The following is a 27,968-nucleotide window of genomic DNA, read 5'->3' as shown; positions in this document are numbered from 1 at the left end:
TATGCGTCAAGATCCAGAAAGCAGGACAAAATTTTTTTAAAAGTGCTAAAAAGATAGTGATGTAACATCTAGTCAATTCAAAATAAATGCTAGACATCAAGCTAAATCTTCATGCTGAAATTTTATTTAGGAAGCGCAGGAGGTATTGCTAGCTAATTTAATTCTGAGCACGTGTTCTTATCAAAGGGAAAAAATTGAGAAAGGATTTCCACCATTTAAGCGGACATACTTATTTTTTGGGGCACAGCATTACGAAACTCATACATGCAATTTATCAAGAGCAGCAAAGGTCTATAACCACATCTGGTATTAGACATTCACCTCAGCCTTTTCTGCCACTTCCTGATACACCTCTGCTTTTCAAGTCCTGCACCGTGTTTCTGTGTGCATTTTGTAAAGTCTTTGAATTTAGAGGTAAGAGAGCAACTGGGTTTGCTTCTTAGGTATTTTCCATCTGTTTCCGGTAGTATCAAGTGGTACTATCCCCACAAGGTTCTTATGACAAGAAAACAACTCTGTATCTGCCTTCACATTAGGTAAGCGTTCTTCATTCAGTCTAAACGTTCTTGATTTTCTTAATGTTCACCTCATCTAGAAACCACTCCTACCTCCTCAGTGATCTAGAAAAAGACAAGAAAAGAGGATTTTGTACGTGTTTGTACTCGATGATCCTTGTGGGTCCCTTCTAATTTAGGATATTCTATGATTCTGTAGTTCTTTGCTACTACTGAGGAAAACAGTAATTATGCTTTCATCAATATTAGTAAATTTAGGCTACATAACAACAACAACAAAAATCTATCAATTGTCTATAATTAGGAAACTTTGAAACCTTACAGAAATAAAGGACTCAACAAGATAGCTTAATCTTGGCTGTAGTAAGACTTGGAAGTCTAGCTGTCTGTGCAGATGTCACACACATGCATCGTGTCTCCTTACGGGGAACAAAATAAGGAGAGCAAGTTTACCACTTCACTGACCCTAAAAGAAGTGATCCATCTTCAAATGTATTATATATAAACCTAAATGGTACTTCCAGTGTGTGATAAAGAACAGCGTCAAGAACAGAAACATCACACAATTAAAGCTCTGCACCTCTTCCATCTCTCCTCTACTACAGTATTAAAAAGTAAAAACAGTGAAGGAATTCTTCATAAATTTTTAATTGCGTTACTATAATGTAATGTTTCCACCTTTTATAAAGGCTCTTCATAATGCTTTCTAGTAATAACTAAATGAAGTACAATTGCACTGCGTGAACATGATATGAGCTTATTTTTTACTGTCTTTGAACAACTACTTGCATATGGTCAGATTTATTTATTTACAGTTTTAGAGAATTACAACATTTTTTCAGACATATGCTTTGTCTACTAAGTGTTCTTCGAGGCCATTAGTTTCCTCCTACTGCAACCAGTAATTTGTCCCTGTGCCTAGCCAACCATGATTTGGTAGTTCCGGTAGAAGTTTTCAAGTTCTAAGATAAACCTTCAACGAATACCTGATGATTGCATAGAGATGAACGTACAGCAATTAATTTATTCAGCATCCTGATTTTGACTAAATACTGCAATCCACGTCAACTATGCATTATTTTGAAACTAAACCCAGTTCAAAATTTTACAGTCCTACCTAAAGTTCTTACTGGTGTGAGAGATGCCGGCGACCTACTGAAGACTTTAACTTGATTCACAACAAGCAGAACCCAGAAGGGAATAAAACCTCACACTAGATGATACTCTCACCCCAAATTTGCAAAAGCAACTTCCATAATCAGTTTAAGTACAAGACAAGGTTCAAAAAGACTGACAGTGTCTTACAAGCAGCTATCAATACCAAAAACACATGCCTGCTAGTGTCTTCTAATGGGATTAACTTCTCAAATTAATATAGGTTTTCGAACAGACAGAGCTTTAAATAGGCTGGATGTATTTATTTTCAAGCAGCACAAGGAAAATCAAATACATTACTTGTATTTTCAATTATCAAGTAACAGTTTCTATGTTTAAAAACTGCATTCACACCTCCATTTTTACAATTAAATACAGCCACATTCGTTTCTCTGCTTAGTAATAATTTTTATGGAAGTAAGAAGCTTGTTTCGACAAAATACTAAATTTAATTACAAAGGTGCTTAAAACAGATGTACAAAGTCAAACAAATGCAATGTACTAGGAGAGTGATATAAAAATGATTATTACATTGCTACGTTTGAGGAAAAAGCTGTCAGATACGCACATGAATTAAGGTTATGACATGACAACAATGAAAAATGCTGAACGTTTTAGTCAAATGAAGTATTAGGTCAATTATACTTAATTTTGTGTTATTTTGGGGACTTGTAGCTGTGTATACTCAACAGGAAGTTCCTCAAATGTTGGTACCTACAAACAGTGGAGGTTGATGCTTTGACGCCAGAAAGCTGAGAAAAGTGTTGTTGTATTATCTGTAAATCAGTTCACACTGCACATTATAATGATCAGAATTACCTTTGCAACATAACATTATGACTGAGCTGTAACAATGCCTTCATGGTTTACTCACAAGAGGCGCTGCCACCTTTAGTACTTTGTACTTCTTGCTGTGCAGAAACAGATGTCTTTGAAATGAAAGTTGGCTGCTTAAATCCCTTTGAAAAAGTAATAATACTTGTATTGGAAATTTTAAAACAGAGGGGAAGAAAGTAACTTGCATTCATACTGGATTTACCTGAAGAAGTCACAACCAACAAATAAAGATGACTACGTGAATTCAGATGAAACTCAGTAGCTGCTATCCCTCCTACAGACCAAAAGCAAGTTTAAGCAAATGTCAAAGAGCAAGCATACACATTAATGAAGACAACTTATTATGATGATTGTCTCATCTCTACCCACTGCATGAGTTTAAATCACTGTCCAACCTGCTAGCAGGATGGTGATTCTTAAAATCTGAAAATGAATACAGGTTTCTTATTCCAACCTTGTGGTGAAACATAAAGGAAAATACTTTTGATCAAGTTGCATGTTTTGACTCCACAGATGGGGAAAGAGATCTGTCAGGTCTTCTTTACTATCCATAGGAGAATGGTGAAGCATTGTAGTACTGGCCCTACACAGAGCAGCAAGCAGCCATCAGCTTTGCAATGCAGAGGGCACCTTATTCTGCCTTTCCTCAGATGAATCAAAAATGCAAAAAGAAAAAAAAGCCACTCAGTTTTCTAAAATCCCTGGATCAGCAAGGGAGTTTGTGGGAGTGAGGGAAATGCAGAGAACTAACAAATCAGCTGTACAAATCTGGGGCAAAGGAGAATTCTACAGAACAGCTGAGGTGAAGAGGTGACACAGGCAAGGCTATTAAAAAGGACCCAGTAAGGTCCTGTTTCTATAACTTGTACATGTGTTAACCACTTGTCTGGCCCTACTGTGAGCTCCTAAGTTTAAATTAAGTTGCTGAAGTTAATTTTGTAGGTGCTTAAATGTTTCAGATCATATTCAGTCTTCACTACAACATGAAGCCTGACCACTTAAAACCCAGACAACAGGTAACGATAGCGATTTCATAACAGCAAGTGATTATTTTCTTATCTGCAAGCTGAATCAGAAAGCTCTAGAATCATCGTGAATAACTGCATCCCTAGTCTTATTGCACCACAGGTCTTCCTACAAGTATTTCTTAATCTTTAAAAAGATATAATTGACTATTACAGAGTTGCGGAATAGAACAGAAAAGAATATCAGAAATTTTAGGAGATATACATATACACAGACCAGGAGCAATATATAAGGTTCTGCAGATACTTTTACTTGTATGTCAGAAGCAGTAGATTAAGTAGAGCTTTAGGTGTACTTTTTGCCCTTTTCAAATGAAGCTACTCAAATCAGCTGTGTACTTTCAGGTTTTCCATGGCTGTTCTATCTAACTTGTCCTGGAAAAAATTAATTAACACTTTAAAAAAGATCTTGTCTTTCTGAATCACTACTTGAAGCACTAAAACTGAAATTTACATTGCTGGAGATGGAACTATGTGATGCAAGTTTGACTTTCCTGTTAGCTTTTCAAATGCACCTGAAGAAATCAGAACTTCTTAAAAGAAATTACATTAGAACCTTCTTATTTATTTATCTCTTGTACAGCTATTTTATTTGAGGAATAGAAGAAATAACTTTGACTTGAAAACTTGGCCCTGGAAAAGAAAATTGCAGAACACTAATAAATACTGATGAGGGAATAAACAGAGAGCCTTCCAATACTGGAAGGTTGGAATACTTGATGATGTAATGCAGGAAATGTTAACAGCTATCACGTGGGGATGTTAGAAGGCATAGACACATTCATGTTGCAAGGAACAGGAAATAATCTGTCTCGAGAGCACAAAATGTAGGATGTGGAATATGTTTGCATACAGAAGACACCACGTGCACATTCCATATGAAATACAGCATTATACCACATCTTTTCAAATAAACTATTATATTCTTTCATTCAAGGATAAGAACTGAGCTGTTTCAGATGCTCCCTCAGTTCTGGTGAAGATATGAAAAAATTAGTTATCCAAATAGAACATTCCCTGAGTAGACAAAGAAAAATCTGTATAGTTGATTTTTGTTTGGAAGAGTCTTCATAACTTTACTGGCAACAAAAAAATATGCAGAGTTTGCTACTGTGCTAGTTTAAGTAATTTTAATACTTGTATTCATATGCATGTAATTGCATTAATGGTGTTAATTATATCCTAACAGTTTTGTGAGGTCTTTCTCTACGGTTCAATCCCAATTTTGGCCAATTGTTTTCTAATACTTTTCTTGAAGAGATCTCTCCAACTGGAATCCTGTTCATACCCCAGGGTAAAACACAGCCAAAACATAAGCAAAGTTATGAAGGCCCACCACATAACATCAGGAAAATACTGATTTTACAATTGTTGTACAGATTTGCAGACACAAAGAGAGCTAGAGACAGATTAATTGTGTATGGCTACAGATGAGAAAGGAGAAACACCCTTTAGTCAGCCAGTCTTCCTCTGCATCTGGCTGATTCCAGTTTGTAGGTGGGACCAAAAAAGTGCTACCTAGCTTTGAACCCTTTAAAGGCTTCTGCACCTATACTTTTTGCAGACATTCTCTAAAACAACCTGAAGATGAATCAGTAATCATACTCTGCCTATTTATAAGAATTCACTAACATTTGGCTACTTGGATTGAAAAATATAACTACTTTACATAAATATCTTCAACATCCAAGAAAATGTACAAATCTAAAGTCAAACACATTTGGCTTGCAACAAGCCCTGTTTGCTCATATATTTATAAAGGCTCAGATTTAAAGAAAAGTAGTCATTTTAAACACAACCAATACACAGCAAATGCCATCCCATCGTATGCAGACACTCACCATTCTATACTTCTAGTGAAAGCGAATGATAACATTCCATATCTGCTTGCAAGCAACATATGCCTTGTTTTGGTCCTGGATAGTTAGTCTCCACTCCTATGTTTTGGAGCAGTCTTTTTACAGCTCAGAGAAACCATTGCACCTGAAACATTCAGCAGCACTGTGCAAAACAATCACCTAGTCACCAAGGCTTTGGGTTGACTGTGTAAAAGTGGAAAACCATGATGACATGGCTGACTTTGCACTTGTGAAGGCTCCTCCAACCGACTGACCTGCGTTGTAAAACAAAAGAAAGGGTTCATAGTCAAATAAATAAATAATTAAATGCACCAAACAACCAGTTCTCCAATTTGGAATTTAAAACCTAAGCCCAAATTATGTGTCAGAAAACATTCAAAGAACTTCAGCGCACTAGCTCAGCAGAAATGGCCTCCATTGTCCTTTGCCCTGGACGACTTGCTAGACATACTAACTGAAAAGCTCTCCTTGCCAGAGAACGCAGCAAAGAAAGTAGCAAGACATCAATGGAGTGAAAAAAAAAAAAACAACAGGCTGAACAACGTTTGGCAAAGCAACTATAGAACAACTATAGCACTCTTATCTCTCCTGCTGGCGAACTCACATTTTCTTGCACTGGAAGATAACGTGATGAAGGTGCCCCTATTCAAGCACAACAAATACCTTCCCAGAAAATTACAGCCTATTGCAAAAACCTGCAGAAACTGCCACAAGTTCTTCCTAGGAGTTCAGTCAGCCCTGTATAGTTTCAAAGTGATATAAAAGTGAGAACAGCTCAATGCAGAAGATAGTGTTGTGGTCTAAGCACTCCTACATTACACAAAAGCTTTTACCTGAACATCTCTCTTCCTACCTCCATCTCCAGTCCATGCTGGAGGCGGAATTAACACTATTTTTTTTTGGCCTAGCTGCTTCTCTTTCCACTATTATGCAATATACAGGGCCCCAGTCAGCACCTTTGCCTCTCAAAACGTTGCTCTGTTTTGTATGTATATTATAAATTACACTTGGCTTAAAATGAAATAAAACTGAGATATAGGATGCTTCTTTAAAAAATGAACTAGAATCATAAAATCTCCTCAGCTGGAAGGGAGCCACAAGGATCATCAAGTCCAACTCCTGGCTCCACACAGGACCACCCCAAAATCAAACCCCATGTCTAAGTGTCGTCCAATTGCTTCTTGAACTCCGCCAGGCTTGCTGCTATGACCACTTCCCTAGGGAGCCTGTTGCAGCTTCCAACCACCCTCTCAGTGAAGAAACTTTTTTTTAACATCCAGGCTGAACTTCCTCAGTTTCATGTTTTTAGATCCAAGCTGGTTCAAAATAAGTTTCTTACCTACAGCTTTTCCTGTTTGCACAACATTTCTGCTAGTGGAAACCATCACGTTTCCAATCTTCTTTCCACGTTCACTGTTTTGCACGGAGCTAAACAAGAGAGATACTGAAGACTTAGTCAACTGACATTAATTCCAGGTGTACATACATGAAGTGTATAGTTAAAATAACTATCTATACACACACAGATCTATATAGCAGTATCAAGTCCATAATTCCTGTATAGGTTGCATACGTCTTACCCAGTTGGGCAAGCTTCTCTGAGGAAGATGAGACACAGCCAGCAAGACAGGAATCAAAATACCCAACATTTCATTTTTATAGAACGTGCTAGTATCTTTCCTACCATTTACCAAAATACATATTTGTTCCACATTCCAAAACTACTGAAAATCCTGCTTTGTAAAGTTCTAGCCCTAACTATTAGCTTCAAACAAAATAGTGTTACTGAACAGTTGTTATTCTTTTTTCCATGTAGAATGTACTTTGTATCTTGCCCTAACATCAAATTTTTGATGAAGTCTAGTTCACTCTCATACATTTGATTAAAAACGTGAAAAGAATAAAGACACTATGAAAGGATAAAGACACTTGGAAAGGAAAGCACAAAAGCAATCAGTTCCATTGCATGAGTGCGATGACTTGAAAATAAAATTTGCTTAAATCATAACATTCAAGTCCGCATTTCAGACTTTGCAAACTTATTTATGTTGAACTTAGTGACGTGCTGTGTTGTTACATTCTTGTCCGTATTCACGACTTTGTTTTATTAACTTGAATACTTTCAAAACCTTCAGTGTAAATGAAAAAAGCAGAAAGAACAGAGTAGATCAAGAACAAGTTTAGACTCAATTTGCAAAATATATTATTTTAAAATATTTTTTATAACTAGAGAAATTAAGAACTACAGAACCTTTTACACTCACTTGAGACTACTCAGAACAGTAGAGGAGTCTCTCCTTTCAAAAACAAAATTAGGGCACGCCAAAAATTGTAGATGCTTCTACACCTTTCAGATTTTTCAGGTCTTTCTACACGGACCAGTCATTAAAAGTAAGAGCTGCTATCAGCAGACAGCTTATTGAAGGCAATTATCTTGTTACAAATCTTGATTTGTTTGCAATTCTCAATTGTCATCACAGAAATTTCATCTGCCACTAGCCAACAAAAGCAACAGGAAGCTTTGTTGGGCTGAAGTCTGAACCCTTTTTATTGCTCGTGCTGTTGCTCTATGTTAGCATTTGGTTTAGGTCTCCTCACAGTATACTGAAAGTAATAGTCTATGGTCAAGACAGGTGCAGAATTAGCAGCATGTACGCACTGCTGATTTGCAGATGTCTTACAGAACAAGTCTCTGATGTTTTGTGGTCAACATAGTTAAGTGAGAAAACTTGCTCTCTGTCTTGCTTGGTGCATAAATAAGAGATAGTTAACTGCAAGACTGAGACTTTTGTTGGAGCCAAACTGCTACAGAAATAACAAGCACTACTGAGTTTTAGACAGCAAGAGCTAACACCACCTCAAAGTTCAGATTAATTTGGTGCAATAAGAGGTTGTGTAAAACTCATTTTAAACTTTTATCTTGAAGAAACTGAAGAGTCTTATATATGATTAAAAAAAACATTTTCTCCAAATAACTGAACCTAAAGACAACATATAGGAAAGCACCAATGAAGGCTTATTTTTAAATTGTAAACTAAAGCTATTAAAACACCAAGGACTTATAATTGCAATACAAAAATCAGACCTCTATTACATAAAGCCCAGCACAAAATAGTGTATGAGCACTGTTTTTCTCTATTTCAGACAAACTGTCCATCTTTAGATATGACATTTTTGCAGAACCTTGAATACAGTTTCATGCACATGAAACTGATTTAAACCATTATTTTGTTTAGTTCATGATAGCAACAGTTGTGTAGTTATTAATATTAGACAAAAAAAACACATAAGCTACTAAATACTTACTGTGACAATCTTAACTTAACATCTGATACAGAATATTGTCCCTGGAATGGGTGGCTAGAAGAGGAGAAAAAAAAATGAGAAAAAGCATTAAATACTTTTCCACACATTAAAAGCATTAATTTTCCATTAAATAAATTTCCACTATTAATCCGCATCACAACAACTTCAATTCCTAGTTATATTCCTCTTCATAGTTTACAATAAATAAATAAAAAAATCCCCTTACTGTAGACACAGCATTGTATCACTTCACAGAAAGCTAGTTCATACTATTTGGTCTCAGGTTTCTTATGAACTAACATTTAAGGTGCCTTCCATTTACACATCAGATATTAAGAACCTTCTCTTCACACTAAGGCAGAGACACCTAGCAAGACAAAACATGCCAAGAAAACAAAACAAAAACCCTTAAGCAGACCAAAAGAGCTTTGCAAGTCTGAAGAACAGCAGCCTTCTTCAGACAACAGCAGCTGCCAAAGCAAGAACAAAAGCTAGCAAAACTCCCTGCAATACAGTACAAGCGTGTGCTAAACAAAACACATGCACAGCCTATAGTATTAACAAGCCTGGCATCATCTAATCTAGGAACAAAAATGCACTTAAAACAACTCAAACTACAGCAGATGCAGCATAACTCAGCCAGCTCCCCTCTACCCCAGACACATCTATTCTTTGTGTACCTGGAAGTAACTAATGGAAAGGAGAAACATCTGAGGGCAATTCTGAGGAATAACAAACTCTCTACAGCTCAGGACAGCCATCAATTGACTTGAACAAGTTTCAGTTCTGACTCTGGATATAGTTTTCTTCATAATTTTATATCCCAGAAGTAGAGTAAGGTATTGAAGAACAAAAATCTTCAGTGAAGAGTATTTCTGTGCTCACAGAGTCTTTACTGCATGGGATCCTAAATTTTCACCCTCAAGGCGGGTGAAAATAGGAGCTAGAGGGGCACTAATCCTACAGAATGGTGTGTGCATAGCTGCTCATAAGTGGAGCATTCCATGTGAAGTGCCAAAAATCAGTTCCTTACCTAGAATTTACTTCTGCAAGAGCTGGATGCTTATTGCTATTCCATACTCTGTAGTTGTGAGTATTTTTCCAGGCTACTACAAATGGTGTTCCAAAGTCTGACAATGTCTTCTCATTGTCTGAGAGATTAAAATAAAGATGTGAACTTGTAGCAATTCATTACAGTTGTAATACAAGAAAAATGACTTGCATTTTAAAGAAAAAATGAAATTTTCCAGACTCTCATCAAATCAAAGTCAAATGTTAGTACTAGAAACCTGACATTTCACAAAAACGTTTTATTATTTTAAAGTGTCCCAAATACAAAAAGCCAAGACAAAACAAAACACTTAAAAATAAGAAAAGCTTGGTTTTGTTTTTTCTTAATTCATTTGTAAAGTTCTAAGTGAAGAGCTCAAGTGGAAAAAGAAGGTCATGCTAACATAGACCTCTTGACTTGCTCTCTGGGCAAAGACAGGAAGGGCAGAGAAAGGCCACACAGTAACTGAGAAAAAAAACATCCTTTACATTGATTTTGGTCAGATACACTAGGATTTGCTGTACTATGTTAATGCTCATTTAAATATAGTAAATTTCAAATCCACTCCAAAACCACAGTATGAGCTACTGTGGAATCAACTTATCATAACAACCCATTTAAAATACAGAAGATTGTGGGAAATCATTTTAGAACCAGACAGTGAAGTAGCATGAATTTCATGAAAAGCCTGACATTTCATTATCAAACTACTAATCATCTTAAAATATTAATGTTTCCAGACAAAGAATTTTTAATCTTCGAGACTTTAAAAATCACACTTTTGATCTCATTGCTTCTCAGAAACACCACAAAACAGACACTGAGTTACTTTATTGGTGTGAAAGGAGAATAATCACGAAGAGGCTGAAGTTAAGAGGGATAGTGGTTGGCAAACTTCCACAAATAAGCCACTGATTCTTTTGGCTGCATTCATGCACAAAAGGCTGCAACCCAGAGTACTCCCTCTGAGTTAAGGCAAAAAACGTTGAGCTCCAGAAAACACAAGCTGGTAAAACCCCTAGTTGACAATTAAGTGAATCCCTACTTAAGACCATAGCAGGAATGGAAAAGAGATGAGATACAGTAGTAAAACCTCCCAAAAAGAGACACTTAGAGACACTTAACTTCATGCCTCCTTGAATCCAATTAATTCCCCAAACTGAACTTCAGGTCTCAAACAACTCTGTAGGACACCCAAGTTTGTAAAAGTCTCATCATATACAGGGTTTCAGGAACTTCTACTTATAACGAAAGCTTAAATAAATCAAGGAGAAACAGTTGGAGAAGAAACAGGTCTGTAAGACTGTGAGGAATGAGTAATAAGCTTGTTAAGGAATACCAAAGATAGACAAGGACAACCAAAAAAAGGTAGCATAAAATGAAACTTTAGGCAGAGGGAGATCCAATGACAGGCCACACATGTAAGGCAACAGAACAAATACTTTTTTACACCCACCCTCATCTCAATTCCTAGAAAAGGTCTTGTCTAGGGAATCTTTTCTACCTGGTTGCAGCACAGCAGCAAGCAGCGCGTGAAGATAAGCACTGAACTGAGCCCTGATCCACTCATCTCCTCCTTCCCATCCAGTGCCATCAAGGAAAACATCATCTCTGTTCTCAGTTACATGCTTCACCAAGTAATCTGCAAATCTTAGGTCAGCCGTTGTAGGGTTCAGGATCTTACGGAGCTCTGGATCATGGATTTGTACATGAGCATCTTCTATCTATACGAAATAATTCCAAGGGTAAAAATTTATCTAAATAAAACTGCTCACATGTACTACTACATATTGCTACTGACAAGCAGCTACCTAAATCTGAATGCAACAGTCTCAAGAAATATCAAAAAGAAATCCTGAGTGAAAAGTTCTCAGCGTCAGCTACTACTCTGACACAACTCGAACCTCATCATCAACCAGGCAGAGTTAAAAGCTGCGCATTTGAAAGGATTTGGCAAGAGAAAATTGGTGTTCACGTGCGTTTTCTAGGAGGCTCTTTTGGACTTTCACTTCAATTTATGAAGTTCACTACCGATATGTAGCTATCTTAGGCTGATTATATAGCTGTACACACTTACTAGAACAGAGTGCTTTCTGAGACACTGTTTTTAACATGTCAATTATATCACGAGGAAGTCATCATTAACATGCTTTATTCTCCAACTGTATGTTTCTCAGCTGAAAGCACTCATTTTTGAAGACCTTAATCCAAAGCCATGAAAAAGATTAAAAAGCTTGTGACATGACAAGTAAAATTACACCTTAATTACAGCTTAAAGCTTTGTCCTACCCCAAAAACTGATGCAAACGGAATACACTTATGCATTTAAGAATTTATTTCATGGAGAAGTAATTAAATATTTCAGTGATGAACCCAAAACAATACATTCAAAATGCAACCTCTTTTTCCCCTCCCTTCCAGTCCACGAAGTTCAAATGCAAAGATTCATACTTCCACAATTGCGTCGCTCAGGTGTTTTTGCTGACGGAACAGGATGTTGGTGGCTCCCGCAACAAAGCCGCGGACTGTTACATCCGACAGGAGATGATGCTGCTGCAGCGCCATGTATGGCAAGCAAAGGTATCCCTAAAGCAACAGAGATGTTAGAGGATTAACATAAGCCCCCTCTCCTCTAAGAAAAACCAACACTGTATTCAGAGTTTTGTCCCTACCAAAAGTTAGCACGTTTCACACAGAATGAACAACACTGGTTACTCTGGTTACTACAATTTCAGTTGCAGTTATTTGTTGTTTTGCCGTGTTTTATCTGCAAAGCAAAAGAACCAAATTCTACATAAATTGGGAGTTCCAAGAGGTTGTGTTGCCTTCCAGTGTCAGGACTGAAATACAACGTGAATTCACAAAAATCAAGTGTTTATAAGGTAACAGAATAAGTAATACGCATCAATAGTGAGTTCTCAGGGCAGTTCAGAGACAGCGAGTCAGCAGATATGAAGATGCATCTCTCCATTTGCACACCATGAGGTCTTTTGACATGCCTCAAGTTTACAGTGCAGGAGAGCTAGAAAAATACAGGACTGATATCCACATTTGGTAGATGGACATTTCTAAGTTCTAGAGATAGCAACACTTTCTGATGAGCATATGCATGCTTTAAAAGAGAGTAGTACAGAAAGCAATGCACTGTGCTCCTCAAACACTCCATGCTTACATTAATCTAGTGTCCCACACTCAAATCAAAAACAACAACACAAAACCACAAAACATTTTGAAAGGAGTATCATAAGGCTTTGAGGTAAGGTATTTGACAAGCACTGAGAAACAGCTGTACTTATTGTATTTTTAGTTTTAAATATAGGAACAGCATAACAGTAAGACTAATACTCAAGCCTAATTCCAGCTGTTCATTTGCATAAAGCACACCACAGTTTATTCACTAGCAGAAGCCCAGAAAAGCAAATGGCATACTGGAAAGAAACAAAGAGCACATGTACTTTATTAATCACAGTGCATAGTAATTGGAAACATATGGTAGAAAGGAGCACTATTCCCTTTTGTCATATTGAACACAGGGATAGCTTTCCAGATGACAAGCACTTATCGGCTGAAAGCAAATGCAGCCTGTGTCGAAGGAACAACAGTGCTTTGAGATGGAATCACCAACCTTAAATAGAAAAAAACAAACAAACAAAAAAAAAAACACAGCTTAAGCTGGTAAAGGAAGGGCTAATTGTTGGATACGTAAGTAGCAGAGTGCTGAAAATGTCACTATTTTAAAGATCAAGTGTAATTTCCCAAAACTCCCATTTCTCTGTAGATCTAACAATGTCTATTTCTGTGCCGTTGTTCTTTTTTTTATTTTAAATAAAAAAATTGAAATGAGTTTTAGTTCTTACAGAACTGCTACTGAAGAAACAAGTATCATAACCTATTTTTCCCTATGCTCTGGTGCATTTGGATATGTTATTGCATCATCTGGCAAAGTTTCCTCCTATTCAAATTTGTTTTGAATGAGATGAGAGCTCCAAAAGAGATTCAAGCGTTCCAGTAAGTGGTTAAACTATAACTTATAATCATATTTTTCTGGTAATTTTGAGATGTAGAGCCACTTCTAAACAGAAGTCACTTCTGTGACTTCTTTAGAGCCACTTCTAAACAGAATTACTCTGAATGAACTCAGATGAAAAGTGCCTCTGTGAAATAGAAGGTAAACCAACAACTTCTTTAAGGTCATTTACTTTTCCATTTTATGAGCTTAGTAGCAAGCTAGTTTGCACACTTAGGCCTCTTTATCAATTATTTGATTCTTGCTTTCAATCTCGTTCTTCAACAGGCCTAAACTAAATACAAATTACAGGCTATTCTTTTGATTAGACAGACCACGAAGACAAACACCAGACTGTACATCTGTGCTAAAAAACTATTTCTAACAGTGACAGGGAAGATGACATTTGAGCCGCTCACTCGGACCCATTTAGTGTACTCTTTCCAACGAAAGGTATTTCAAGAAGCTCAAATATCGTTGTCAAATACAACATTCTGCAAGAAGCGTCTACAAAGGAAGAAATGCCACTTTGAACCTCTCAACCTCCAGGAAATAGATCTGACTCTTCTGCTTTCTGGGCAAGTGCTCACCTAAAGGGTTATTACATTAAAAAAAATAAAAAAAGGTATCATATCACTTCTTTTGCTGACAAAATCATCTTTAAAAGGGAGGCATTTTCTCCATTTTATACAGAGAACCAGCTCTGGTAGATACATTGCTTGTTATTGAACAATGCCCATCAAAGCCTGTACAGGAACTCTGGGATACGTGGAGTTCAGTTAGGCATTTTTTAGTAAAAGCTTGAAGCTGAGCAGCTCAGCACTATGCACGGGGAAAAAGTCACAGACAACCAGGTAGTGTTATATAAGAAAGGGGGGAAAATATATATATACATAAGAGAAGAAAAATGAGCTTAGATGGGAGCTAAGATAGCTTTCAGAAACTTAGTTTGGATTAAGGTATTTAAATACTTAAGTGCTCTGATCTTGACCCATTCAGATTAGATCAACAATTCTTCAGAGTAAAAGAAAACAGCAGTTACTGACAGATACCGTTCATTAACCATGCTGGGTCTAGAGGTTACCATCACACAGAACTGCAAACAGTACAGAAGTATATGTATGAAAGGGAAATGTATGTGCATGTGTGCATACCCCTCAGACACACAAGAGCTCTTTCCATCTGCCTACAAACACAGTCACTTGTCAGAGGCTGTACTTACGTGTTTTATAGTACCCTACTGTCCATTTGGAGCTGGGTAACCAAAATTATTAGCCACTTCTGAAAAACAGAAGTCTTTATGAGTTACCTGGTATTATAAACAACCTGTTTACCTTTGTAAAAATAGCCAACGGCATACCATACTGGTCCTCTTCCAACCCAGATACGAGTCCTGGAACAAGCACCGCGTGTCCTGAATTTGCCTGGGGCTGCACAGTGATTGGAAGGGTTTCTGGACTCCTGCATTCACTTGGCAGATTTTCAGCCTGTTCTGATGCTGCATTTTCGCATACTCCTTCTTTCAAATTAGACTCCTCCAAAATGCTGGGATCTAAGGTCTCCCATTCACTTTCAGAGGACTCTGGAGAAGTGCGGGAAGGAACTTTCAAGTGCTGCACAGTACTATTGGAGAATCGAGCTCCGTTGCAAATCTTCTCTGACTGGGAGAAAGGCACGTTTGTGTTTTGACCTCCCAGCGAATGGTTTCCTGCCATCTTCCTGCCTCCCTTGCCCACTCCCAAGTTTGTAGCAGCAGCAGACACAGAATCATCTAACCGTGGTGTAATTTCTTGCAAGACAGCATCCTCCGATATGCTCTTTCTTGGTCTATACTGTGAGCAGTCAGTAAGACCATGTTCAATCATACCTGGAAAGTGACAGGACCCATGGAAATTAGCATTTCAATATAAATTTAAATAATTTTTGTTGAAGAAAATGAAGAAAAGTGCCCTTGTATGCATAGTGGAAATAATGTATTTTACAACAGTACTTGAAAAAACGACCAACCAACCTTTCTCCCCAAAAGAAGCAACCCCAACTTTTCGCTTTGAGAAGACTGGTTACGAGTTAAGAATTAGTAAGAATTAATTAAGGGGTTGTCTGTTTTGTTTTCAGAAGCACATGCAGAAGGAATTTTTGATTTTTAAGGAACTTGCAGGAATGTGTAACTAATTCAGAGTCCCATTTATGTTACTCACAGGCAGTACAGAAGATCTAGTAGCTCCAATATGTAATCCACAGAGTGCATATAATGTTGGGATACATGCCCACAATACATACACATGCATACAAGTTAAGACATTTTTCAGTCAATATATCAATGTAACTATTGCTGCATAAGTTGTTCCCACAAGAAACACTACAGGCAACTTTTTAATATGGTTTCTGGTGGTAACTGAGAAGTCCAAATTTCTCTCCTTACCAGGAAATAGCGACAAGACTGTCATCAGAGCTCCCACCAATCTATTTACCGGAGAAATATAAAACAGCACCTGGGAAGGCAAGAAGGAAAAAAACAGGAGAAGAGGGCAAGAGAGGAGAAGGGAAGTAGGGAGGAAATAAAAATTAAAATAAAAAATTATACTTAAGTATGACAAAGAACAGCTGCAAACTGGTCAAGGAATTTATTTATTTTAAAAAGGAAGTCTGCTCACCCACAAAAGCTCTTACAACTGTTCATATTTAATATTTAAATATGTATAGTGTGTTTTTTTATACTACAAAATACATGTTATATATATGTGCCTGTGTGCATAATATATATCACTAGTCATTCAGTCAAGATTTTTTTTTGATTGAATGCTTTTTTGGATCCAGCATGTGGATTGGATCAATTTTACAAGAAAGGAAAAATCTGACTGAACAACTGACAAGAAGTTACTCCCAGCACTCTGCATCAGTTGTTGTTAATTTGTAGTACATTAAAGTGTCTCTGTTATAAATCAAAGAGACCAAATAATCTCCATTCCAGAATTCTAACAAAAATCTACACTGGAAAAAAAATCCCTTCTAAGAAAATATATTAAAGATACGCAGATAAGCAGAAAGCAGGATAAATGCAGCATACATTATTAGAGATATTTTCCTATGATAAAAAAATGAGTTTATGGAAACAGAAAACATGATTGTTTTTCCATGTTATGCCTTAAGTGCTTTACTGAAGTATCAATCTCCTTAATTAAATTACAGAGACTGGGAAGAGTAAATTAGTTAAGAATTCAAATGGGGGATGTAAAAGGCTAGCAAGCAGTGAAAGAAGAAACACAAGGATGACTGAATGGTACTACTGAAGTTCCTCCAAGGGAGGAACAAAAAAAAAAAAAAAAAAAAGGGAAGAATAAACAAATGGGTCTTGCTTAATAATGACATTTTTACACTTTCAGTGAAAAAGGAGAACAAGTAAAGCAAACATATAAGCATTGGAAGGAATTTGCAGGCCAGTTTTATAGGTGCATAACGAAATTAAAAGTGCAAGTTTGTGGACATAGCATTAATAAAAGACTTCTGCTGTAAGCTCAGAAGTCACTTCAGAAGTGACTGATGAGTAACTTAAGATGCACATGCACATCTACAAGCTACTGGTTGATGGAACAAATTAAAAGACCTGTGCAGTCCTAAACACATACCAAATGTCAATGGTCCCTCAGCTGGAAACAGATTACATGTATTACCCTGTACAACCATTTCTCTCCACCCTCCATGTTCAAGAGAGGTGAACTCAAATTCCAACAACCACAGGAAAAAAGCATGATGCGAAGAACAAGCAGATCAGCTGCAGAAAGGATTTCTGCTGATACCAGTAGGAATTAAGTCTAAATTCTTTTAAGATGCTGGTCAGTCCAAAAAATACGGGATGCAATAGCAGGGAACAGGACCCCCACGATACCTCTTGTACTTTTAGATTCTCACATACCATGTATTCCTCATTATTTCTGTAGGCTTAAAAGTAGGTTTTGCTCAGTCTATAAAGAAGTACTTTGATTTCAAGAAACCTATTCAAAATTTAGCTTTTAGTTTGGGTTGGACTGCTTACTTAAGCCAAGCACTTTCGTGTATTTGTTCCACCAAGCAGTCCCCCTGCCATCTTTCCATCTGCATGGGTGCACGCTTTCTTACTTCTCCTACGTTATATGGCCTACAACATTTACATCGGCAAACTGTGTGGTCCTGGCAGCAGAAAAATCAAACAATCACCATCTGGAAGTAGTCTTCCAGCCTCATAACAGCTGAGAGGTGAAAAAAAAAATCCCTTTAGTCTGTGGAAAAGCATCAACTAAATTGCTAGGGATTAAAGAAAATCAGTCTGTGGCAGTGAGGCATTTTTCAGCTCAAGGAAAATTGGCATTACTTGATTACTTGTGGCTTCTTGCGTATTATATTTAAGGTCTTTGAACATACAGATTTCCACAGTTATTCTTGAACCTTAATATCTGCCAGAAAACAGGCAGCAACAGAAAACCCAAACTCTTCCTTTTGAACTTGGAAGTGTTGTCTTGCTGTTGGAGCTTAGGGAGGAAAGAAAAAAACAACAACCCCCACAAAAATCTCACAGGTTTATTCAGTAAGTATCCACTTATTTTCAAAACAATTTCATGTTTGAGTCACATGAACATGCTTGGGAAAGCCTCCCTCCTCTGCTCTTTCCGTGCATTTATGACTTGTTGTTTAAGCTTCAGAAAATAGCTCAGTAGAACTGATTTTCAAATCAGAAAATTGTAGCTCAGTGAAGTATTTTGCTTATGTATGCCCAAGTTCTGAACTGTCACAAAATAACAGCTTAAGCTTTTAAACAGATCAATAGAGAAGCTGGGTTTCTTCAGTGGGTTCACTGAAAAAAAAGTGAAATTTGGAGAACTGAAAGTTAAAATTTAAAGAACAAGACAAAAAAAATCTTCATCAATGTCTGGGAATTGATACATGCTCTTATCACTGAAAGTTCGTCTTCTGTTAATACCCCAAGACAAGAACACAAATGTGTGTACTATTTCAGATCTGCTTGTACATTTTGTAGATTACACTTAACTTGCTAAAGTGGCATCGTTTCTGAGGCAGCAAGAGACCCCGAAGAAAACACTGAGCGCAGAATTCAACAGTTTATAGCAATACATGCTCTGACTTTACTCAGCATGATGTGACAAAAATGACTCCTCACTGTCTGTGCAATTCAGGTTTGAAAGACACTCCTTGCATTAGTTTTTTTTGGTATGCCTATTTAAAGGCCTGAATCAAAAATTCTACTTAACAAAATCTGTAAAGCTGTGTGCTCTTTTTTAGGTCTCAACACTTCCATCTCCTCCTTCACATAAATATCTATTTACACTCTGTGTTTCCCTTCTTATCTTTATAATACGTTAAGTTATTCTGCTCACATTTAATATTTTACTTCACAGCTATTAAGAGTATGGATATAACAACAGCAGAGGCAAATTTATACATAAACACACAACAGTTACTTCTAACATATTTTCCTAATTTATTCTTATATGCTAAATTGCTGGTACAACTCCAGATACTTTAGTTTAATTTAACACTATTTTCCACTGGTACGTTCCCACATGTTTTCAAATAAAAGATATTCAACTACATTTCCAATTCAACTATCTGCTTCAGATAAAAAATATACCTTTTTCTCTAGAAGAATCAATTTAAAAAGGATCAAGACCTGGAAAAAAAAAAAACACAAAGGAAAAACATGGTAAATGAAGCTGTACCATTTACCAAAATTACTGTGCAAGCTTAATCCTGTTCAAAATTTCATGTTATTCACTTCCTAACTTTCATGTTATTCACTTCCTAACTATCAAATGATCAGATATATCTGACTAGTCAATGAGTATCAGAACACTGTTTTTCTCCACCTGAGCACTCTTTAAAATGGCATCTGAGAAGCACAAACGAAAGACTGCACAAACAGGAATTGTAATTTGAATCATATAAGGTTTATAAAGAACGAACATACTGTATCATTCCAGAATTTTAAAGAGCAGTAAATCACAAACACAGAAGAGTTACTTCACAGAATCACAGCAATTAATTGAGCCAAATACCAAGAATAGCATTCACTTTATCTAATTTTAGACATCTACAGACAAGACATCTAGATCAGAGGTGGCTGTCTAGGCTTTTTATACCCAAAGAAAAAAAAAGAAAGGCATTTTGGGGCATGACTTGAAGACATCTAAAGAGAAACAAGAGTCTACTAAGAATGCACAAATAAACCACTAAATCCAGAATCTCATGTTTGTTTCCTTGATGCTTGTCAGTTAAAGATTTTAAATGCTATTTTTAACTTAGCTACAAACTCCATTTCAACAGTTATTAACAAAAAAGAGGGGTTCAATTACTTTCAGGATGTATGGTGCCAGGAGCTGCAAAAATTACACAGTAACAGGAAAAACGCTCCAAGTGCCTGCAATGACTTTAGCAGCATTCTTCCATCACATTCATTCGACAAGGAACAGGAAATAGAAACAAGACCATAATTGAGATACCACTTTGGGACATAACTAAAGAAGTGTAACAGAAACCTAAAACTCTCCCAGAAATACAGAAGACAGACAAAACTTCTCAGTCTGGAACTTACTTTTACTGAATGTCTGTAGGTGGAAGGGGAAGGAAAATCAGGAGACTGTAAGCAGAAATACTTAGGGAACGAACTTCTTACTTCTAGAGTATGTCTAGGTATGTCTAGACATGTTTATTTTTCATTCCCTCACAAAGCATTTTACTCTCAAAGTAAGTGCTCTATTTTATAAATCTAGCAGAGAAAGCCTACCTTGTGTCTAAAATGAAGAACAAGATCCCGAGGAGACAGACCTGGGATACCAAAGAGACAGCAATTATTCCAGTTCCATGGCTAATAAATATATTAACTTTACTTTTTGTCACCATTTTGTGGGGGGACAGGATACACTCATTATGCATTCTACATGAATGTGGTTATTTAATAGCAGAACTCATACCACATTCTCTCCTTTGTGTAGGATCAGTAACAAAACGAACAGTCACAATGAGTTGCTACTGTTGGCTGCAATGCGGTGTTATAGAAACACTGAAGTAAATCCTACGTTGTATATTCAGAAAACACAGGTAAGAGTCAGAATCAAATAGAAGCTTTCCCAAATAACAGGCAGACAAAACGTCAAGTACTCCAAAACATCATCATCGGAAAAAATTAAGTACCGTTTCTCAAAAGCAGATGAGCAGTTACTTGTCAGACTGCCAGGTCAAGACACAACTCACAACTAATGTCCATTATGAAAGCAGAACTGCCTTTGACATTTATTTAAATCCATTAATAAAGAAAAGCATAACAGAATACTGTGCAGGCACACTGACCTTTATGCTTAATCTGTTAATGCACATAAGCATATTAGCTCAGGAAGGGAATATGTTGATTAGGGTAACATTATCTCTGCTACTTGTACAGGAAAACCACTTACCAAGATAAACTTGTGACCCTTCTAGTGAAGTACCTCCCAAGGAACTATTCATATGATCATAAAGTTCCTGGAAAAATTAAAAAAGAAGCCAAAAAAAAAAACAAACAAACAACAAAATGGAAGTTATTAGTCATTCTGGCACAAAATCCTGAATAAAAAAAAATCTTATTCAAGTCTTACTCCAGAAAGAACGTCAAATATTATTAATGGAGTCAATGGAAACACAGGCTGACTGTCATGCTTGTTCTTGTATTTCAATACAAATCAGAAAGTTGAGGGTCATGTAGTTCCTGTAATTTATTACAGGAGCTGAATAGCCGAATAACCTATGAAAACAGAATATCCGAGCAAACCACTAGTTCAAAACGCTGAAGTCTTTAGCCATGTACTGTAGGCCTTGCTCAACATGGGCAGTATTTAAAAGTTACCTTTAGAATTGAAATTTGCGAGAAGTCTTTCTCCTCAAAATACGCGTGGGTAATGAGCTGCAGCTTTGCCTGAAGTAACCCGTACAACGGCTTGAAAGAAAAACAAACAAAAGCAAGTGAAAAAAAAGTCCACTTGTTTAGAACTTAAGTTTTCTCCCATTCTCATCCTACAATACAGTCAACTAACTACTACACACAGTTCATCGGGGGGGGGGGAGCATGGAAGGATCCAACTCCTTAGTTGCAACATCTTTCTCCTGTGCTCATTTTAAATAACTATTTTATTTCCATTTGCACATACTATACCATCACTGAGCATATTTCTGGAAAAGTATTTTCCTGCTTTATATATTGCTTATGCAGCTGTAATAGTAGCTTTTTCTTCACCTCTAATTGCAGAAAGAACTTTTATGCTCTGCCTGGAGAGCGGTAGCTTTTGCTAAGTAGCAGTACAAGGTGGCCCCTCAAAACAAAAGTATATCTGTGACTATCTTTCAGTTGTCAACAGCCACCCCCTTCAGTTATAACAATGATCTAACCTTGAAATCATATATATAAATATACATATGAAAGGAAGAATTAGTAGCACTTAATCAGCAGAAGTGCAAACAGATATCCCAGTCCCTGACAACAGGCAGCCACTTTTATAATTTCTCTTACAAGGAGGTACCAATTCAAGGCAGCTCATTCAAATGCCAAAGCCTTTTAATTAAATTTTACTTCACCATTTTGTTATCCTCTGCAATGATTTAAAAAAATCATATGTTTAAAGCTGGAAGTTCCAAACAAGAATATGGGAACCAAATGATTTTACTATGGTATTTAGAAGTGTTTTGAGAGTTAATCAAACATTCTTACCAGCTGACTGAGAACACAGACACTTTTCTGCACTGTTTCTCGTGTGATGTCTGCTTGCCGTACTTTTAATGCCTAAGAAATAGAAGTATTAGAGTATTATTACCCCCATACAACTTCAAGAAGAACTCTTTCACAGGTCTAGTTGCCATATAGCCCCTTTTTTAAACAAAATCCTAAAACTGACTGCCTTCAGCAGTGGAATATCCAAATGACGTAACAGTGTCTTTACCTTTTACAAATGGTCAAAGCACTGACTGGTCAGAGTTGTGATCTCATCCCACTGTGCACAGCACAGATGCAAACACAGCTGTGATGACAGGCAGAGGACTGCTTAAAAGACACTGAATAAACAGCCCTAGAATAGCCCAGCTGTAGCCTGGCAATGGCATTTTTAACTCAGGGTAATGTAACAGAACAGAAGCAGCCACAGTACACCACTTAACTCTTCTCTAATATTATCAGTGAAAATGGATCAGGCTGAAAAGTCTGTCAGTCAGGCCTGGAAGCAGTTTGCTCTACACTCAATTTTCTTTGAGCCATCCGTAAAATAAAAGAGGTAGAACAAACTCCATTCTCAGCCAGACCAAATGGTCCTACTACTCAACAGCACAACTATAAAGGGTGAGGACAGAAATACAGCCAAGTGATTCACTCAACTGCACAAAACAGCAAGTGTGTGGACTGCAGCCCACACATCAGAAAGTCAGATGGAAAGAGCGCTGGAGCTGTTATATGTTATATGTCATATATGTTATATTCTACTTGTTCCAAGGGGTTCAATTTAAACATCTAATATATCTAAATCAGTTAGCAAACAGTATAAACTGGAATCAAGAACACAAAAAAGCCAAGTTTAAAATAATTGTATAGTTAAATAGAGCAAGACTTCAATCACAGAATACAGTGAGGACTGGCTGTAAACACAGCGAGTGAACTCAAATCAACGTGGATTATGGTCAAAAGAAACAGAACTAAAATCTGCACATGGAAAATGTCTCCTATAGCATAAAGAGAAACTTCAAATGTAATCAAGGTGCACTTGAGACAGAGTACAAAATTTGCATCTTCTGAATGCAAGACTCATTCAGAGCTAAAAGCCACATGATATTCCAGGTTCTTGGCATTTCACTGGAAAAGGAGTGGTTTTGTTGTTTTAAAGAAATCTGTAGTAACACAATTGTAATTACATAGGTAATATTACTGCTGCTGCTTTTGAAAATTTGGGTACACTCCAGTAGTTCAAACACATCTTTCTTCAAAGTGTGATCAGATATACACTATAGCTCTCTTACCAGTTTTTCCAGCTTCCTGCTAAAAGTTCAGTATCAGTAAGCAGTTACAGATCTGCATATCTGCAGTGAAATTATTCAGATTGGAAAGTTACCTTTGCTTCAATCTGCCTATAGCAAGAGACACCATATACTGTAGTTCGATCCCCACATCTTGGTGGTAAATGGAAAAACACAGTATCTATGAAAAAAAAAAAGTTTCTTAAGTCACCGTCAAGTGCTCATTATCTTTGTTCTCAGCATCACTTATTTATAAAAGGGTTACTGCTGAATATACTGGCACATGCATTTTCTGAGATTTCAAAAAAAGGAAAAAGTCATCTATAAAGCTATGCCTACACCCAAATTAGAGATTCTAAATAGCACAATACTTCGTGTAAGAAGCTCCAGCTGTGCTAATACGGATATTCTGACAACAGCCTCACCTTTAGCCTAAGCTCCTTTATCAGCCCACTGACAGATGTTCAGAAGCAGATATTAACAGCACAGATACACCCCTGAAACCAACAGGTATGCTGCTTTTCCAATTCGGTATGTAAGAGCAAAGGCAGGGCACTGTAAGACAGGACCCACAGAACTGGTGGGACTGGATGGCACAGCAGGCATGTGATGACATCAGGAAGCTGATTTTTTTTTCTTTCTATCTTCATTGCAATTAAGGAAGACATATACAGCTGAAAGGTTAGAGCTGCTGACACCCCTAACCCTGCCAAGGTAGATATTCATGTACAGCACCGCTATAGTAGCAAAAATGATTTGTGAACTCTAGCCTCACATAAATTTGTTTCCCCTGGGCAAGTGTGACATAAACAAAAAAAAAAAAAAATCCCTGTAAAATATGGCACAAGTGAGGGTTACAGCTTGAGATATATATAAATACACACTTGCTTCTAGTGACAAAAAACGTCGCTACGTCATAATTAAAAATACACATTATGATTGTTTGCCTTTCAAAATGTAGAATTAAATCTTTTTTGAAGGAAAATAAAAACATTTTACCCAGTCTGTAGTAAATGCAGAATAAACGATCACACATGCATTGAGTCCAATGGAAAGAAGGGTTATATATGAAAAAATACTCCCTTGAATAAGTATAATTGCATTATGGAGCTCACATGGAGTCTCACTAAAAATTTAATACATTTCTTGCAGCACGCCATGCTCATTGCAAAAATATAACTGCCAGTGGGAGTTAACTGAAAACTCAGAAGGAAAGAGAGTTATTAACAATTATGTTTACTGCAATTTTATCTGAATCATATTTGCCAATTTCAAGTTCATGTGTATCCTTGCCTACAAAACACCAGGCTTTACAACCATTTTGTTGTCACCTCTGTTTTTCTTCCCCTTACCAAAACCCACACATTAATAAACTTTTAGTGCAACAATGAAACTGACCCAAGTTGAGCATTAACTTGGACAGTGCTGTGCAAAGAGGGAACAGGTAAGTGAGGCTACATACAATTTTCCTGGTTTTGAACATAGCCTACTGCTCATTACATACTTAGCAATGCAGAAGAAGAACAAAAATAATGACTCAGAGCAGAGTCAGAGATACTCCTGTTGCTGCTGGGAAGGAGATTCTTTTGGTATGAGGCCTCCTTTTCCAAAGGCCTCTGGAAGCTGGAGGATTAGAAAGCTAACTACATCAAGTTAAAAAAAAAAATAAAATAAAATAATATTAAAAGTAACATTAAAGGGTCTGTTATTTTTCTGTTTTAAGTGACTTCCTTGTTTGCTGTAGTGCAGAAAGAATATGGAAACAACAAGCAAATAAGTGTCAAAGCGATGAACTAACTGCTGTCAAATAAACAAATAAATGCAATAATAAACAAATAATGCAATAAAACTGAAAAAAAAAAAAAAAAAAAAAGGAAAAAAACACCTGCAGTGACCTTGCTGGTAACTACATGGTGAAAGAGATGTTTTATCTTTCTATTCTGCTGACAAATCCACTAAAGGTCCTGTCTTTTATATTTGCTAGTTTTCAAAATATGCCTTGCTACAGACGCTGAACGGCTTGTAGGTCCTTCTAAGAATCACTGAATGTTAGTGGAAATAAAAAAAATAAATAATGATCAGATACGTTAGAAAGATGACTTTTATAATTTCAATCTTCCCTTAGCTCAAAACTGGATTAGATTTTACTCGAGGGCTAATTCCTGACTCAGGTGGCTTCTTTAAGGAAAGCTGGTAGCCTTGTTTTGTGTTAGGACTACCCACAACTGACACGTAACCTTTAAACTGAATTTTTGACGTCTGATTTATTGACGTAGAAGATAAAATTTTATGTTTCTTCAGAATTTAAAGAGAAAAATCGATCATATTTATCAATCATTTTGCAGCGTAAACAAGTAGTGCAAGAAATCTAATAGCAAAAAGAATAGTTGATGAACTGTCCAGATATTTGCATTTTTATTTGCCTGAAGTAGAAGCAGGTAGGAGGCTTTTCCACATGCAACTTCCTCTCAAATTTCTTACCTTCCTGGTAGTTGTGAGCGCCATCTGGCAAGGCAAGAAACGGCAAGTATTTCCACTCCTCTGGTAAGCCGTGGCTGTCGTGCCCTTCTCCAGGCATTAGAGGAGGGTAGGAGAATTCAACCTAAACAAACAAACCGAACAAAATAGGAAGCAAAGAGAGAACAGATTATTGTTACCAAACAAGCAAGCCTCTGTAGTTCAGCCTGGCATTTTTTCTCTTTAGCAATGGTATGAAACAGCTTTTCTTCCTACTAGCATTCCTCCTCTTCCTTCCAGGCACCCTTGGACTGACTCATGTGCAGTCTAACTGACAGGCCTGGGGCAGATTTGGCTCCCACATCTCTCTATCCAACCCAGTGCCTTTTCCTCAGGAGAAATACAGAGCAGATGTTCAAGCAGAAGACGTCACCCCAGCAGCTGCCTACCTTCTCCCCTCTGCACACAGCCAGCAGCGCAAGGCTGCACCTGTGGTACCAGCAGAGGTCATTGCTGGGGCGCACATGTTCTCAGATCAGATCTGGCTTCTCGCCGCCCCAAGTGCTCATGGCTAGGCAATGCTCTAGCACATGCAAGCCTGTGTGGATACTGAATTAACCTCAGAAGCTATACCGACAGCAAAAGACTGTTTTTAAATATTTTTACGCCCTTGACTGTAATCATGCAGCAAGTTCTATGCATTTACTACAAGCGCATCTTTTTTCTTTCCAAGAAATCCTGCCTCTCAATTTCACCTTTCAGTTGTCTACCATTTACCTTGTTTTCTCAGAAATTCTCTGTTACTTGCACCATAATATTTATCTGTCACAGATCCTGAAAACCAGCATCTTCACTATCATCCTTTCATTTTCTTTCCCTCTAGGTAAACTTCTGGGTTTCCAGCCACTTTCAACAAGTCTCTTTTTCCAGACATACATTTCTTAAATCACTGAACACAAGTTGAGGCACAAATTTATCAGCAGAAGAAACTGCAGCAGGATACAACTCCTCTTGGAAGACATTTGGCTAAAAACTAGTTGGCTCTAGAATTCATAAGTGGAAATTTTTAACTAATAGGAAATAAAAAGCATGCCAAGACAAACACACAAAATCTTAACATTGGATGACAATATTATTATTATTATTTTTTTTTTTTTTATGATTTATGAATAGTGTGTAAGATGTGGGTACTGAAGAAATGGGAAACAAATCAAGAAAAGTGAAATTTTTCACCTTACCACACGGTGTCACTCTTTCTACAATCGTTGCCAACTGGCTCCCGTGTCCTTTTGACAGCATGAAATTAGCTGAAAAACTTTCTCCCGTTTGATCTAGCTCGCAGCATGCTGTAAGCACCTCAGGTGCTATCAGGTACTCCCAGCAGTGGGGATTTCTGCAGGCTCTGACAGCTCCAAACTGAACATGCATTAATGAGACCAGCGATAACCTTGGTTTACATCAGTCTGCTTCTTCTGCGTTTTAATGGAGTGATTTCTGTATTAACGTGGGTATAGGTGAGAGGGGATCACAAGACTCAGACAAAGTGTATTTAAGATCGCTTAAGCACCTTTAAATTGTCTATTTTATATAGAGATTTTATGATAGACCTGGTTTCTATGATGTACTGCTCCTCCCCCTCCCCAAAAGGACCCACATAGGGAGTACCCCCTTCCTAAGGAGGGATCCCATTTGTGTAGTTTAGCAGCTTGCAGAAGCACTGCCCCTTGCCACAGACGCTGA

General features: G+C 37.2%; 1 protein-coding gene across 5 annotated transcripts in view; it reads right to left on the bottom strand.

Annotated features, from left to right (window-relative positions):
• Window positions 1-106: 106 nt before the first annotated feature.
• The window catches only part of AVL9 (AVL9 cell migration associated), a 43,283-nt gene continuing 15,421 nt past the window's right edge, over window positions 107-27,968 (bottom strand). For 2 of the 5 annotated variants that reach the window (XM_068675055.1, XM_068675054.1), the window contains 15 exons: window positions 26,253-26,373; window positions 23,867-23,952; window positions 22,483-22,554; window positions 21,625-21,714; window positions 21,197-21,263; window positions 20,530-20,570; window positions 19,378-19,416; window positions 16,177-16,246; window positions 15,089-15,621; window positions 12,200-12,334; window positions 11,253-11,472; window positions 9,731-9,848; window positions 8,698-8,751; window positions 6,731-6,819; window positions 1,913-5,645 (listed from right to left, as the gene is read on the bottom strand). In XM_068675055.1, the coding sequence (XP_068531156.1) occupies window positions 5,551-5,645; window positions 6,731-6,819; window positions 8,698-8,751; window positions 9,731-9,848; window positions 11,253-11,472; window positions 12,200-12,334; window positions 15,089-15,621; window positions 16,177-16,246; window positions 19,378-19,416; window positions 20,530-20,570; window positions 21,197-21,263; window positions 21,625-21,714; window positions 22,483-22,554; window positions 23,867-23,952; window positions 26,253-26,349 (1,806 nt within the window). In that variant the 5' untranslated portion in view covers window positions 26,350-26,373 and the 3' untranslated portion in view covers window positions 1,913-5,550. Of the gene's footprint in view, window positions 621-1,912; window positions 5,646-6,730; window positions 6,820-8,697; window positions 8,752-9,730; window positions 9,849-11,252; window positions 11,473-12,199; window positions 12,335-15,088; window positions 15,622-16,176; window positions 16,247-19,377; window positions 19,417-20,529; window positions 20,571-21,196; window positions 21,264-21,624; window positions 21,715-22,482; window positions 22,555-23,866; window positions 23,953-26,252; window positions 26,374-27,968 lie in introns of those variants that run through there. The other 3 variants (XM_068675057.1, XM_068675056.1, XR_011094056.1) reach the window with 2 other exon arrangements.

The sequence above is a fragment of the Anas acuta genome, chromosome 2, assembly GCF_963932015.1.
Source record: "Anas acuta chromosome 2, bAnaAcu1.1, whole genome shotgun sequence".
In the NCBI taxonomy this organism is placed as follows: domain Eukaryota; kingdom Metazoa; phylum Chordata; class Aves; order Anseriformes; family Anatidae; genus Anas; species Anas acuta.
The sequence above is the reverse complement of the archived record's forward strand: the minus strand, read 5'-3'. Positions and strand labels throughout refer to the sequence as shown.